Source organism: Naegleria fowleri (assembly GCF_008403515.1).
Source record: "Naegleria fowleri strain ATCC 30894 chromosome Unknown tig75, whole genome shotgun sequence".
NCBI lineage: Eukaryota > Heterolobosea > Eutetramitea > Acrasida > Naegleriidae > Naegleria > Naegleria fowleri.
This window is the reverse complement of record NW_025408007.1, coordinates 47106-60233: the sequence shown is the minus strand read 5'-3', so window position 1 is coordinate 60233 and position 13128 is coordinate 47106. Positions and strand designations below refer to the sequence as shown.

The 13128-nt window shown below is 38.0% G+C and overlaps 7 protein-coding genes across 7 annotated transcripts in view; 5 read left to right on the top strand and 2 right to left on the bottom strand.

The window, feature by feature from the left end:
- Positions 1-6, top strand: part of FDP41_010138 (uncharacterized protein) — a gene marked incomplete at both ends in the record, with an annotated part of 741 nt that extends 735 nt beyond the window's left edge. Inside the window, one exon of the mRNA XM_044700403.1 lies at positions 1-6. This exon is cut by the window's left edge and continues 735 nt beyond it. Coding sequence (XP_044556325.1) covers positions 1-6 — 6 coding nt within the window.
- A 1681-nt stretch (positions 7-1687) lies between these two features.
- Positions 1688-2842, top strand: FDP41_010137 (uncharacterized protein; the record flags this gene model as incomplete). Its single annotated transcript, XM_044700402.1, has 1 exon — positions 1688-2842. The coding sequence occupies one exon, from the start codon at positions 1688-1690 to the stop codon at positions 2840-2842; it is 1155 nt and encodes a 384-aa protein (XP_044556324.1).
- Positions 2843-3021: 179 nt separating this feature from the next.
- On the bottom strand, positions 3022-4815 carry FDP41_010136 (uncharacterized protein; the record flags this gene model as incomplete). The annotated part of the gene is made up of 2 exons (XM_044700401.1): positions 3022-4492; positions 4703-4815. The coding sequence occupies 2 exons, from the start codon at positions 4813-4815 to the stop codon at positions 3022-3024; spliced, it is 1584 nt and encodes a 527-aa protein (XP_044556323.1).
- Positions 4816-4931: 116 nt separating this feature from the next.
- On the top strand, positions 4932-5480 carry FDP41_010135 (uncharacterized protein; the record flags this gene model as incomplete). Its single annotated transcript, XM_044700400.1, has 1 exon — positions 4932-5480. One exon carries the CDS (start codon positions 4932-4934, stop codon positions 5478-5480), a length of 549 nt encoding a protein of 182 aa, XP_044556322.1.
- Positions 5481-5511: 31 nt separating this feature from the next.
- On the top strand, positions 5512-6060 carry FDP41_010134 (uncharacterized protein; the record flags this gene model as incomplete). Its single annotated transcript, XM_044700399.1, has 1 exon — positions 5512-6060. The coding sequence occupies one exon, from the start codon at positions 5512-5514 to the stop codon at positions 6058-6060; it is 549 nt and encodes a 182-aa protein (XP_044556321.1).
- Positions 6061-6819: 759 nt separating this feature from the next.
- FDP41_010133 (uncharacterized protein) lies at positions 6820-11241 on the top strand (the record flags this gene model as incomplete). The annotated part of the gene is made up of 5 exons (XM_044700398.1): positions 6820-7302; positions 7359-9978; positions 10028-10254; positions 10304-10967; positions 11039-11241. The coding sequence occupies 5 exons, from the start codon at positions 6820-6822 to the stop codon at positions 11239-11241; spliced, it is 4197 nt and encodes a 1398-aa protein (XP_044556320.1).
- Positions 11242-11570: 329 nt separating this feature from the next.
- On the bottom strand, positions 11571-12932 carry FDP41_010132 (uncharacterized protein; the record flags this gene model as incomplete). Its single annotated transcript, XM_044700397.1, has 3 exons — positions 11571-11864; positions 12121-12446; positions 12884-12932. The coding sequence occupies 3 exons, from the start codon at positions 12930-12932 to the stop codon at positions 11571-11573; spliced, it is 669 nt and encodes a 222-aa protein (XP_044556319.1).
- Between the last annotated feature and the right edge of the window lie 196 nt (positions 12933-13128).

The window sequence follows — 13128 nt, the reverse complement described above, 5'->3', positions numbered from 1 at the left end:
CTCTAAAACATTTCATATACTATTGCCCTAATACTCAATGCTTTAGAGATTTTTTCTACACTAAATTCCTAGATATTACATCAATGCAATGTATCCTCAACGATTATCAAGAATCAAGATACTGTGAAAGAAGGAAAGTTTTCATTATTCATCATGACGGAGTAATGATTCGAGATACTCAAATGCCCAACTTTAAAAATTTACCAAATATTTACCAAAATTGGCCTGAAATCCAAACAATTCTCACCCTACTAGTTGGTAAATGTCACACCAAGTATTATGAAAACTCAAGGTTTAAAAAACCAATTCAAAAACAAACCCCAATCCTCACGGATTTACCAGCACCAGTGGTGCTAACAATAAACTAATTAGATTTTTTTTTGTAAATTATTGTTTCAATTAATGGATGAATTAAGGAATCCGCCATTCTTCACAATCATGATTCAAATTACATTGTTCTTTCTTCATTATGGAAAAAAAGGAAAAACAGACTGACGTTTAATAGATTTATTTAAAGAAGAAAGAAGCAACGAAGAAGAACAAGACAGAACCATATTTGGGAATCCTCCTATTTAATTACAAGCCAAACACACCTAGGCGTTTGTTTCTGTTCTCACAAAACAGACATTTAAATCAAACAGCCAAGGTGCTCACTCGAACCACATTCCTATCGACAAGTGACACTTTAAAAATCTCCATATTTAATGTAAATGACAACGCCAAAAGGATGTCAAGCCTTACTCGACGCAATCTCGAGCCTTTTACCAATTTTATGCTGCTTAAATACCACAATCATGGTTCGATAAATCACCTTAACTTGTGAATGCTTTGAACTGTCAAAACAACATCCATAAACTTCTCCAAATGCACTGATGTGTGGTTTGTGATTGCAAGCCAATCCAAGAGCATTCTGGAGGATTTAATGTACACACTTGGAGTATTTTTCTCAAAGGAATGGAGTGCGTGTGAGATACACTTAGGGGTTGTGCTGTCTAAGAGTCTTGTTATTCTCGTTTGTGATTCTCTCAGAGAACAATAGTTTTCGTAGATATTGAGTCGATCAAAGAAGGGATGACCTCTTAAAACCGAGAATGAATTTTTAGAACTTGAAAAAAAAATGTCTCGACAAGGATTCTTGTTCCATCACAGTAATAACACAATGATGATGATGATCGGAAAGGCAAGCAAAAACACTATTGTTCATCAACATGGCATGCAATGATTTTTCATCCACGTTTGAATGCTTTAAATAATAATTTTTGAATCATCATCAAGCCTTATCTTCATCATCATTCACAATATTCAGAAATTTCCATTACTCGACTCGGAGCTTGAATCAATCTTCATCTCAAGGAGGAGAATCAGAAGAACAACAGATTGTTCTCAATGAGCAAGAAAAACCAATCTATGAATTATTTATGATTGTTCAAAAATCAATTCCGATTGCATATCGAATTTATGATAATGTCAATGCTTTTACTACTCTTCTTGCCCAAATTGATACATTGATGATCATGTTGAAAGACTTGTCCAAAAAACAAGAAACTTTTCTTGGAGATCCTATTGCTGAAATTATTGAAGCAGCAAAGGAGTTGAACATTTCGATTTTGTGCCGACGAGCAAGCGCTGCTATGGTGTTGTGGAGAAGAGCACAAAGTCCAAAAGAAAAGAACAATATTCTACAATTATGGAACAAGATTATGCCAAAGCTCTTGAGTCTGGATCTGAGAGTGACGAAGTGAATTTTGCATATGCAACCTATTTGAGAATTGTCAAATCAGATTTGAGAATGGCTTTACATCATATTTCAAAATCTATTGATTTAAACAATGCAGTTCCAGTTAAATTTCTAAAACGAGCTGAATTGAACTTGGAATTGTTTGATGAAATGAAAGATAGTGAAGCCGCCATGAATATTGAAGAAGAAAGTCCTGCTTCTGAAGAGTCAAATTCAGCTGAAACATCAAATGAAAGAACCAATAATGATACATCACAAGTTGGCAACACACTCTCTGTGAAAATTAATTCAGAGTGGAATGACGACGCTCTCCAAGTTCTCAACAATTGTCTCATGGACTGCGAGAGGTATATCGAAGACTCGATCCAATATGCCAAGAAGAATAATATTACCGATTTCACTCTTGACTATTACGTTTATTATGTGAGAGGAAGAGTCTTTTCAGAGACATTCATGTCTGAAATGGCCAATTCGTCCAGTAGCTCAGTGTTTCTGAACAATGCTGAACGGGATTTCACCTTATTTGTAGAGCATTTCGAAAAACCAGAAAATGAGTCCATGATCTCAAAAGATATTCTTGCTGAGGGCTATGTCAGACGTGCAGTGTGCCGAATGCATTCAAAGAATTTGAATGGCTCGACTTCTGATATTGAAAGAGCGAGCGCACTTTTGGATTCACATCCACATTTACGTGATTCACATCCTGACTTGCACAATTACATTGAAGAGTTGAAATTACAGATCCAAACGCTTCAACAATTCCAATCCCTCTATGATCGAGCTACAGAACTGGGAGCGAAAGCAGCCCAAGGTCAATCCACTGGTGACTCTGACAAAGCACTCGAGTATTTGAATGAAGCAATTACAATTAGCGAGCATTCCCCAATTCCAACTTTGTACACTCAACGGTCCATGGTTTATTACGACAAGTTTTTGAAGAGATGTAAAGAAGGTATTCCACACAGTGATCCAACTTCGACACAATATATTGAACGAGTGGCACATGACTGCAAAAAGCCATCGAAATTGATCCATCTCCTCGGACAACTGAAGCCAGAGTTGTGTTGGCAGAGTATTACAAAATGTGACAGGAGAGAAAGATAAGGCAGCAGAACAGTATGAAATTGTGTTAAAGAACTATCTCCTAGAAAATGATCAAGAAATGATAAAAACTATTGAGCAAGCATTGGACGATCTTAAGAAGATTAAATAACTCATTCAGTAGTTCATTAATTATTTCGCATGAAAGTAATTAGAAATGTTCATTAATAAGAATACTCTCTCTAGTTGGTTTTGTTGTTCATTAAATGCGAGTACATGTGCATCAAATGTGCTTGAATGGCACACCCTATTGCTATACTATCTTCAACTGCCGAATCATGCACTTTGGCTTGAGAAAATAATGTTTGAATACTATCTCTTAATTTGGGAATCTGACAAGAGCCTCCAACAAGAACAACGTCGGTAATGGATGCAAACGAGTAATCTTGTTCTGCCAATGAGTCCGCTGTTTGTCTTGCATGTTCAATGATACTTGCAAAAATTGACATGACTGAGCTTTCAAATCGTGCACGAGTGATTTTGAATTGGAAATCTAAACCATCATATAGTGAATCAATTTCAATCATGGCTTGTTGATTATTCGATAGCACTATCTTGGCATTTTCACATGATCTTCTTAGTTTGTTTTGGACTTTTCTATTTTTTCCAACTTCTTGTTGGAACATTGACTCAGACATATTCTTGTAATAGAGTCGCTTAAATTCCTGGAGACACATTTGAATCATAACTTGGTCAATGGATTCTCCACCCAATGGTCGTTTCGACTCACTCTTAATCATTTCAAATAGGCCATTTTCTGCCACTTTTACGATTGAAATATTTGTCTCCAAAGCACCAACGTCAATCACACAAACTTTCCTTGCTCCTTCATTTGGCTTGGGTAAATCAAATCCGTAACCAATTAAGGCTGCAATAGGTTCTTTGAGAATTGTTAAAACTTTCATGTCCAACAGGTCACATGCTTTCCGAATGACTGCTTCACAATGTGAGGAGTTCGAAGGGCAGCTGATCACTGCCTTTTTCACTTTCTTTCCCAAATAATGTTCTGCAATATTTTTCATCTTTCCCAATAACAAGCTGACCATATAATCCTGAGAATATTCCTCTCCATTGAACGCAATTCGTTCTGGAGATTCCGTATTTTCCTTCTTCATTCTTTCTTCATCCTCCAGCATGAATTCTTTCAAATCGGAAATAACTTGGTCTGGAGCGAGTGATGCTCCAGGAAGAGGAGGAAATCCTACAATGATTTCTCTCTTGTTTTTTTCATTATCTGTTCCTTCTCCTTCGATGATTGTGTTCACCTTTATCACGGAAGGTGTATGATGAGCACCATCTTCATTCTGTATAATAACCACATGGCTGTTCATATTTTGAACTGGTTGAATCACCGTAGCAGCATAACAAGGCTTATTCGGAGATGAGGAAGTTAAAGCCGATGATGAATTTAAATTTGGAAATGATGAAAGCAAATGTTGTACGTTAAAATAGGCAACGGTGCAGTTATGATTACCGAAATCAATTCCAATAGCTCCATCGAAAACCGCAGTAGTAGATTCGGAGGAAGAAGATGCTGTTGAGGATGAAGAGGCTTGCTCTGTGGATGATGATGTAGCTTTCGAGGAGGCTTTCGATTTCTTTTGGTCATTTTTTTGTGAAAATTCAACTTTTTCTTGAAAGCGGGTCTGACATCTGTGAAGAAACTTTGTTTATCAAGGTTGCAGCTTATAAGCTTGGAGTGCTCTTATCCTAAGAGGTCCTTGATTTCTGAATCAGAAAAATCCTTAAAATGTGAATCTAGTGTTGTTAGATGCAGAACCGATGTTTCCGGTCTCTTACATCGATTCCCTTTTGAAATCTTTGTATTACTGCAAATTTGAAAGCTCTCATGCCCATCAATACCTGTCCTTCAAATTCAAGTGCTCACTTCCTTGATCATCTCCAAATATCGTGTCAAATGACAACTGGTACCGGGTTGCCATTGTAAACACCAAGAATGATTGATGGGGTGTCATTTTTTCGTCAAGTTGACAGGCATCAATTCACAATAAAACGCAACCCGATCATCAAGACATTTTCACAACAAAACAAAAAACTCAACAACAACTTCCTCTCCAACAAGAACAACAAAATGTGTGACGACGTTCAAGCACTCGTAGTTGATAACGGATCTGGTATGTGTAAGGCTGGTTTCGCTGGTGATGATGCACCAAGAGCTGTCTTCCCTTCCATCATTGGTAGACCAAAGCAAAAGTCCATCATGGTTGGTATGGGTAACAAGGATGCCTATGTTGGTGATGAAGCTCAATCCAAGAGAGGTATTTTGACTTTGAAGTATCCAATTGAACACGGTATTGTCACCAATTGGGATGATATGGAAAAGATCTGGCATCACACCTTCTACAATGAATTGAGAGTTGCTCCAGAGGAACATCCAGTCTTGTTGACTGAAGCTCCATTGAATCCAAAGGCTAACAGAGAAAAGATGACTCAAATCATGTTTGAAACCTTCTCTGTTCCAGCCATGTATGTTGCCATTCAAGCTGTCTTGTCTTTGTATGCTTCTGGTCGTACCACTGGTATTGTTTTGGACTCTGGTGATGGTGTCTCTCACACTGTTCCAATTTATGAAGGTTATGCTTTTGCCTCATGCTATTTTGAGATTGGATTTGGCTGGTAGAGATTTGACTGATTACTTGATGAAGATTCTCATGGAACGTGGTTACTCATTCAATACCACTGCTGAGAGAGAAATTGTCAGAGATATCAAGGAAAAGCTCTGTTATATTGCTTTGGACTTTGAACAAGAAATGAAGATTGCTGCTGAATCATCCTCCGTTGAAAAGTCTTATGAATTGCCAGACGGTAACGTGATTACTGTTGGAAATGAAAGATTCAGATGTCCAGAAGTTTTGTTCCAACCAAACTTCATTGGTATGGAAGCTGCTGGTGTCCATGAAACTACTTTCAACTCGATTGGAAAGTGTGATATTGATATCAGAAAGGATTTGTATGGTAACGTTGTCTTGTCTGGTGGTACTACCATGTTTGAAGGTATTGCTGAGAGAATGACCAAGGAATTGACCAACATGGCTCCTGCTTCCATGAAGATTAAGGTTGTGGCTCCACCAGAAAGAAAGTACTCGGTCTGGATTGGAGGTTCCATCTTGGCTTCATTGTCCACCTTCCAACAAATGTGGATCACCAAGGAAGAATATGAGGATGCCGGTCCAGGTATTGTCCACAGAAAGTGCTTCTAAATTGACCTTAGTGGCATATGTACTTCAATAAATCAACAAGTTGTTGTTAAAAGACCTTTTTGCTTAGTCTTCACTCGGAAAATTTCAAATATCTTTACGAGATCTTTTCTTGAAACATTTTGATCTAAGGCTTGCTTGATTTGATTGAATCAAACAGAACTAGTAAGGTTCCTCCTCCACCTGATCCTATACCGAATACCTTTCCGAGATCCTTAAAAGAACAAACAAGGTCTTCTCGCTCTCTGCTTACATCATCATTAAACCTTACTTGTGAGCTTTTCATCCCTCTTACAATCTCTTAAAACAGATCATTACAATCATGCTTCTGGAGAATTTCATTCAAAGCTCATAGAACAACCCAGCTTATGACAAATCACCAATCGGGACTTTATCAGAGCCACGAACGAAGCAGGAATTTTTCCAAAAGTTACCCACTCACCAAAAGGTTTTCCCACCTTCGCGAAATTATGGAATTTTTTTTTGAAACAAGAACAAAAAAACGCGAGAAGAGCTCTCTTTGCTGCAGTCAGTCGACACAAGTCTTGGATTGTCTTGAAGAACGCCTTGAGACGAATCTTGTACAACAATTTGCTTCTCCTCGTTGGTGATATCAGAATCAGCCCATTCATCAGTCCGTCCATTCCTTCATTCATTGTGCATCTTGTTGAAAGAAACTCTTGCGTTGTAAAGTTTTAATTGAAAATTTAAACATTCATTATTTGACCTTCTTCATCACACAGTTGAACCTTTTTACAAACAATGGCAGCCTCATTATTGAAAGAGAAACAATTGAGTTTTTGGTCCTCTCTCATCAACCAAAACCAAAGTTTGAAATTGCCAACAGATTTTCCTCGAACAATGATGGATGAGAATGAGACCAACTCAAACACAATTTTGCAATACGAACAATTGAAGGAAATTATTTCATTAGATGATGTACTCTCCAGTCAGTCCTTTAAAGACAAGTTTTTACAAGTGACAGATTCCGAAGCTCAAAAATCGTTCACAAGAAACACTTTTGTATTGTCTGTTTTTGCATTACTTCTCGCTCGTTATACCTATGAAGAGACATTTTTGATTGGTATTTTGCAAGATGAAAACACAGAACGTGACTCTTTCATCGTCTCTGCAAATATTCCAATGCCATCTGCTGACGAAGACACATTTGAGGGAATTTCCCGAGAAAAGTCGACCACGGAGTACAGTTTAAAAAGTTATTGTCAAACATTCAAGGGGCTTTCAGTGACTCTGTTGGCAATTTGTCACAATTCGGAAATGTTCAGAATATCCTTTCGGAGGTTGAACAAAAACAAGGAAAAGTGGATACTACTCTTCTAGTTCAAGTTTCTTTCAGCTCGTACGATGGCCCTTACAATTTGGTCAACGCTTCCTCTTCTCCTTTCCCAATCTCTAATGTTGATTTGCATTTGCATTTGGATACTAAAACAAATCAAGTGAGCATTTCGTATCAAACTAATTTATTCACAGAACTCAGAATGCAAGACATGTTGAATCAATTGAAGTTGGCTGCTAAACAACTTGTTTCAGAACCAATACAATCGATTTTTGATGTGTCACTTGTGACAGAATATGCCAAGACAGTCCTTCCACATCCAGATAAACCTTTGAATAACGATTTCTATGGAGCAATTCATGAAGTATTCCAAGAACAAGCAAAGAAAATACCCCAACGAATTACCATGGTTGATAGCAAAGAATCTGTAACATATGAAACCTTAAATAAGCTTTCCAATCAATTAGCTCGTCAATTACTTGCCAATGGATTGAAAAGACAAGAAGTTGTCACCATTTTTGGTCACAGAAGCTGCCCTGTAGTATTGGCAATTTTGGCTACATTGAAATGTGCAGCAGTTTTTAACATGTTAGATCCTGCTTATCCAGCAGACAGAATTATTACTTGCTTGGAAGTGTCCTCTCCATCTGCTGTCATTTTGATTGAAGCCTCTGGTCCACTTCCAAAAGAAGTCGTCAAGTACATTCAAACCAAGTCCACTGTTCGATTTGTGGTCTCTCTCAAATCCATTACAGAGAGTGTTTCTGAACAAATCTATGCGGATTATGCAGACACTGATTTGAGCTCAGATCCTGAATGGCGTGACAAGGTACAAATTACACAAGATGATTTTGCAGTGTGTACCTACACAAGTGGTAGTACAGGTATTCCAAAGGGAGTTCTCGGTCGACATGGACCTCTCACTCACTACTATCCCTGGATGAAGCAACGATTTAACTTGAGTGAAAATGATGTCTTTAGTATGCAAAGTGGTATCAGTCATGATCCTCTCCAAAGAGATATTTTCACACCATGGTTCCTGGGTTGTACCATGTATATTCCAACCAATGAAGATATTGTCAATCCTGGTCGTCTTGCAGAGTGGTTTGAAGAAAAGAAAATTACAGTGAGTTGTTTGACACCTGCCATGGGTCAATTATTAACCAGTGCTGCCAGTATTGCTACCACCAGCACTGGAGAACCTCTCAAATTGAATCATTTGAGATATGCATTCTTTGTTGGTGATGTGCTCTCAAAGAAGTTTGTGAAACGTTTGTGTGACATTTCTCCAATTGTTCGAGTCATTAACTTGTACGGCTCTACAGAGACTCAACGTTCTGTCACGTACTATATGGTTCCAAGACCTGGTGAAAAATGTATGGAAACAGGAATTCCTTTCGAAAGATTGAAGGACATTATTCCAATTGGTAGAGGAATGTTAGACGTTCAAGCATTGACTCTCTCCAGATTCACCTCACGAGACGACAAATTCATGTTGTGTGGAATTGGTGAAATGGGTGAAATTTATATGCGTAGTCCTCACCTTTCACAAGGTTACAAAGGAAAGGAAAAGGATACGAGAGAAAAATTCATTCCAAATCCTTTCCTCACCACAGGATACATTGACAGAATGTACAGAACGGGTGACTTGGGAAGATATCTCATTAGTGGAGACGCTGAATGCAGTGGAAGAGCCGATGATCAGATTAAAATCAGAGGTTTCAGAATTGAATTGGGAGAAATTAACACTGCTCTCAATAGCCATGAATTGGTCAAGGAATCAGTGACCATTGTGAGAGAAGATTGTGTTCCTGGAACCAATGAAAAACGTATTGTCACCTACTTTGTTTTGGATAAAGTAGAAATTGAAAAGAGTACCATTTATGGAAACTATTTTACCATGGAAAGTGGTTTGAGAGCGAGTATCATCAAGACCATCATTAAAGACTTGAGACAATATTTGAGAAGCAAACTTCCAGATTACATGATTCCATCTTACTTTGTTCCATTAGACAAGATTCCATTAACACCAAACGGAAAGATTAAGAAACAAGATTTACCAAGACCTGAAACGAGTGCTTCTACTTCCACCGATCAACGACAAGACGAAGAAACCTATGTAGCTCCAAGAAATGACCTCGAACAACAATTAGTGACCATTTGGGGTGAAATTTTACAAGGAAGTTCTGGTCAAGGAATTGGTATTCATGACAATTTCTTTGATCTCGGTGGTCACTCCATCAATGCCACAACACTCACTTTAAAGATTAGACAACAAGTGGAAGGAGCTTCTAAATTACCGGTCGAATTGTTATTTAAGGCACCAACAGTGAGCGCCCTCGCTGTGGCCATCGAACAATTAAGAAGTGGCAAAGGAGTGAGTAAGACACACGTGACCGATGTCTCTTCTGATTGTCACTTGGAGGCCTCTATTCGTCCACACCATCAACTTAACTTTAATGATTTTATTTCCCTATCTAAAACTTGGCAAAATCCAAAGGATATTCTCATCACGGGTTGCACTGGATTTTTAGGAACCTTTTTATTGGCTGACTTTTTAAAGAAGACGAGTGCAAGAATTTATTGTCTCGTCAGAGCTGACAATGAAGAAAAGGCCCGTAAACGTATTTTGGAAAGTTTATTGAGTTATCACTTTTTTATGGACCTCCAAAGAGATGGATCAACAAGAAGAACGTGAAAGTATGAATTTAGTGAATAAGATGAATTTGGCTGAAATTGTGGAGGGACGTATCATTCCCGTCTTGGGAGATTTAACAAAACCTTACTTGGGATTAAGCCCTATCAAGTTCGAAGAATTGAGCGACACCATTGACGTTATTATTCACAACGGTGCTGCGGTTCACTGGCTCTACAGCTATGAAAAATTGAAAGCTCCCAACGTGAATGGAACCCGCGAGATTCTCAAAATGGCCTGTGGTGGTAAAAAAGTTAACACCTGTGCACTATGTCAGCACCACTTCTGTCTTTGATTCGGAACAATACAAGGAATTTACTGATGTCTATGAAGACTCCTCATTGCCCTATCATGAAGATTTGACTGGTTATCCTCAATCCAAATATGTCGCTGAAAAATTATGTATGAATGCAAGAATGAGAGGATTACCTGTGTGTATTTATCGACCTGGTTATATTACTGGTCATAGTAAGACTGGTGTGTGGAATCCAGATGACTTTTTATGTCGAATGATTAAGGGATGTATTCAAATGGGTTACTATCCAGACATGCCAACAAGCAAACTTGACATGTCACCTGTCGATTTTATTTCAGGAGCTATTGTGTACTTGTCGAGGACCATGGATAGTGTGGTAAAACATCAAGCATACCACTTGGTGAATCCTCATGAATTCTTCTTTAATTCATTATTCGAAACTGGTAGAAAATTAGGATTCAAACTTTTACCATTACCATTTAAGGAATGGAAAGAAAAACTTTATCAACAAACAGTTGAAAAGAAGGAATTAAGCACTGGTGAAGAAGAAAATGTCTTGTATCCATTAGTGACCTACTTTACTGATGACTATGATCTCAAAATGACTGCAAAACGTCCATGGTATGACAATACACACACTTTGGAAGGTCTTGAAAATTCGGGTGTCACTTGTCCAAAGGTGATCGAACTCATGACCACCTATTATCACTTTTTATGTAAATGTGGATTTTAGTGCCACCTGAAGAGCCAACAGAATTGGCAAAGAAATTTGGCTTTCACAAAATTCCAGCCAATATTCAGAGAAATCCAAAGACTTCCATGTCCTCGTTGGATCTCTCTGTCATTCACTCGGATGTGAATTCGACCTTCAATGAATCTCCTTCTCCTACTTCGTTCAACTATCAAAGTCTCATGAGAAATAATAGACTTCAATAAACCAATCAAACGCCATGGTGAACAAAAACTCTTTCAACCACACATTACGAATAGACCTCAATAAACGCCATGAACTCTTCAACAATGGCACATGATGGGATTCTTTTGCACTGACGAGAATTCCTCCTTGTACATTTTGACTTGTCTCGACATGTTCCATAACAACATGAATAATAGGTGACAATGAGCAATTGTCTCAGCACCACCACATTGAGGTTTGAGGCAAATGTTGTCATGACCGAGTGCATGCAATATTATTCTTGCTGTAAAACTCTTGATCAATCTCAATTTATTTTCGTATAGAAGATATTATGATCAAAGATGGTGTACTATGATACAATTTTTGAAAACGAAACGAGTTTACGTTTTACAACAAGACGATTCAGAATCTCGAAAGAGAGAGAGAATTTACAACAAATTGCAACCCTTCTTTCCACCAGATGGTTTTTGGTTGGTCCGGCATTGCTTGGCTTGGACTTTCTCACTTCACGAACCAATGCCATGAAAGCCTCATCCACATTCAATCTCTGTTTGGCAGAGGTTTCCAAGGATGGAATACCTAATTGCTTGGCAAATTGTTTTCCTTCATCGGCACTAATGACTCTTTCAGATTCCAAATCGCACTAAATATTTAGAAAATTGTTGTTGAGACAGAATGGGGATGATGATTCATTCATTCATCATTCATGAGAGGTTCAATCGGATAGGGTTAGAATCATAATGGTGATGAAAAGGATATCATCATCGCCAATGAAAATTGTTAATTGGCCAACCACCAACACGACGAAATACATTTAAAACCCATTGGAATGATTGGAGAAATGTATGGAAGGATGGAAGGATGATGATTCCCATAACAATAATAATAACAACACTTACCTTATTTCCTACCAACACCATAGGAACCTTCTCAGCATCCTTCACTCTCAAAATTTGTTCATAGAAATCATTAATTTCCTCAAAAGTCTTTCTATCAATTACGGAATAGACCAACAAGAAACCATCACCAGTTCTCATATATTGATCTCTCAAAGCTTTGTATTCCTCTTGTCCGGCAGTATCAAGAATTTCCAAGAAACATGGTTTATCATCCACTTTGGCGTGCTTTCTATAAGAGTCTTCAATGGTTGGATCGTATTCTTCGACAAAGATGTTTTGAATGAATTGGACAGTGAGAGCACTTTTACCGACACCACCTCCACCGACTGTTGAGACCAACCACCATCATGTTGGTGAGGATTCATTGATGCCATTATCATCATCATTATCATGATGGGTGGAGTGGAGAGGCCATTATTCAACCCAAATGATGGTGGTGGTGATTGATTTTGGTTGTTGTTGTTGTTGTTAGGGTTGAAATTGAAGAGAGACGAACGAGTGGTTGTTGATGTGGTGATTGTTGTTATTGTTATGGTTGAGTCAATGTATTAATAATAATGACAATAAAGTCAAGAAGGCGTGATATCACATGTGTGGAATGATGTTCCATAGGTGTGTTTGTGGTTGTTATTGTTGTGGTTTTTGTGGTTGAGTTGTAATTGTTGTTGTTGTTAATTGTTCGTCAACACACATTTGGAGAGTGTTATTACGAGTGTTTATGTTCGCCATCATTACAAGTTAATTATCACCATCATCAACTTACCAACGGCGAGTTTATATTCCTCCATACCAGAGTTATTGGCAGCTGACATTTTTATGTGAGTGGTGAGAACAAGTTGGTAACGTTAATTTTTTTTGACGTGAACGACGAAAGTATTACAACTGTCGCTTAAAATGTCCAACTGGTGATGCTCGAGAGCAGGTTCCAAGTTCTTCATGAAGAGATTATCACACCACCAAATCGAAAAAGAAAAGCACAACCTTGAATGGTACACTCGACAGAAGAAC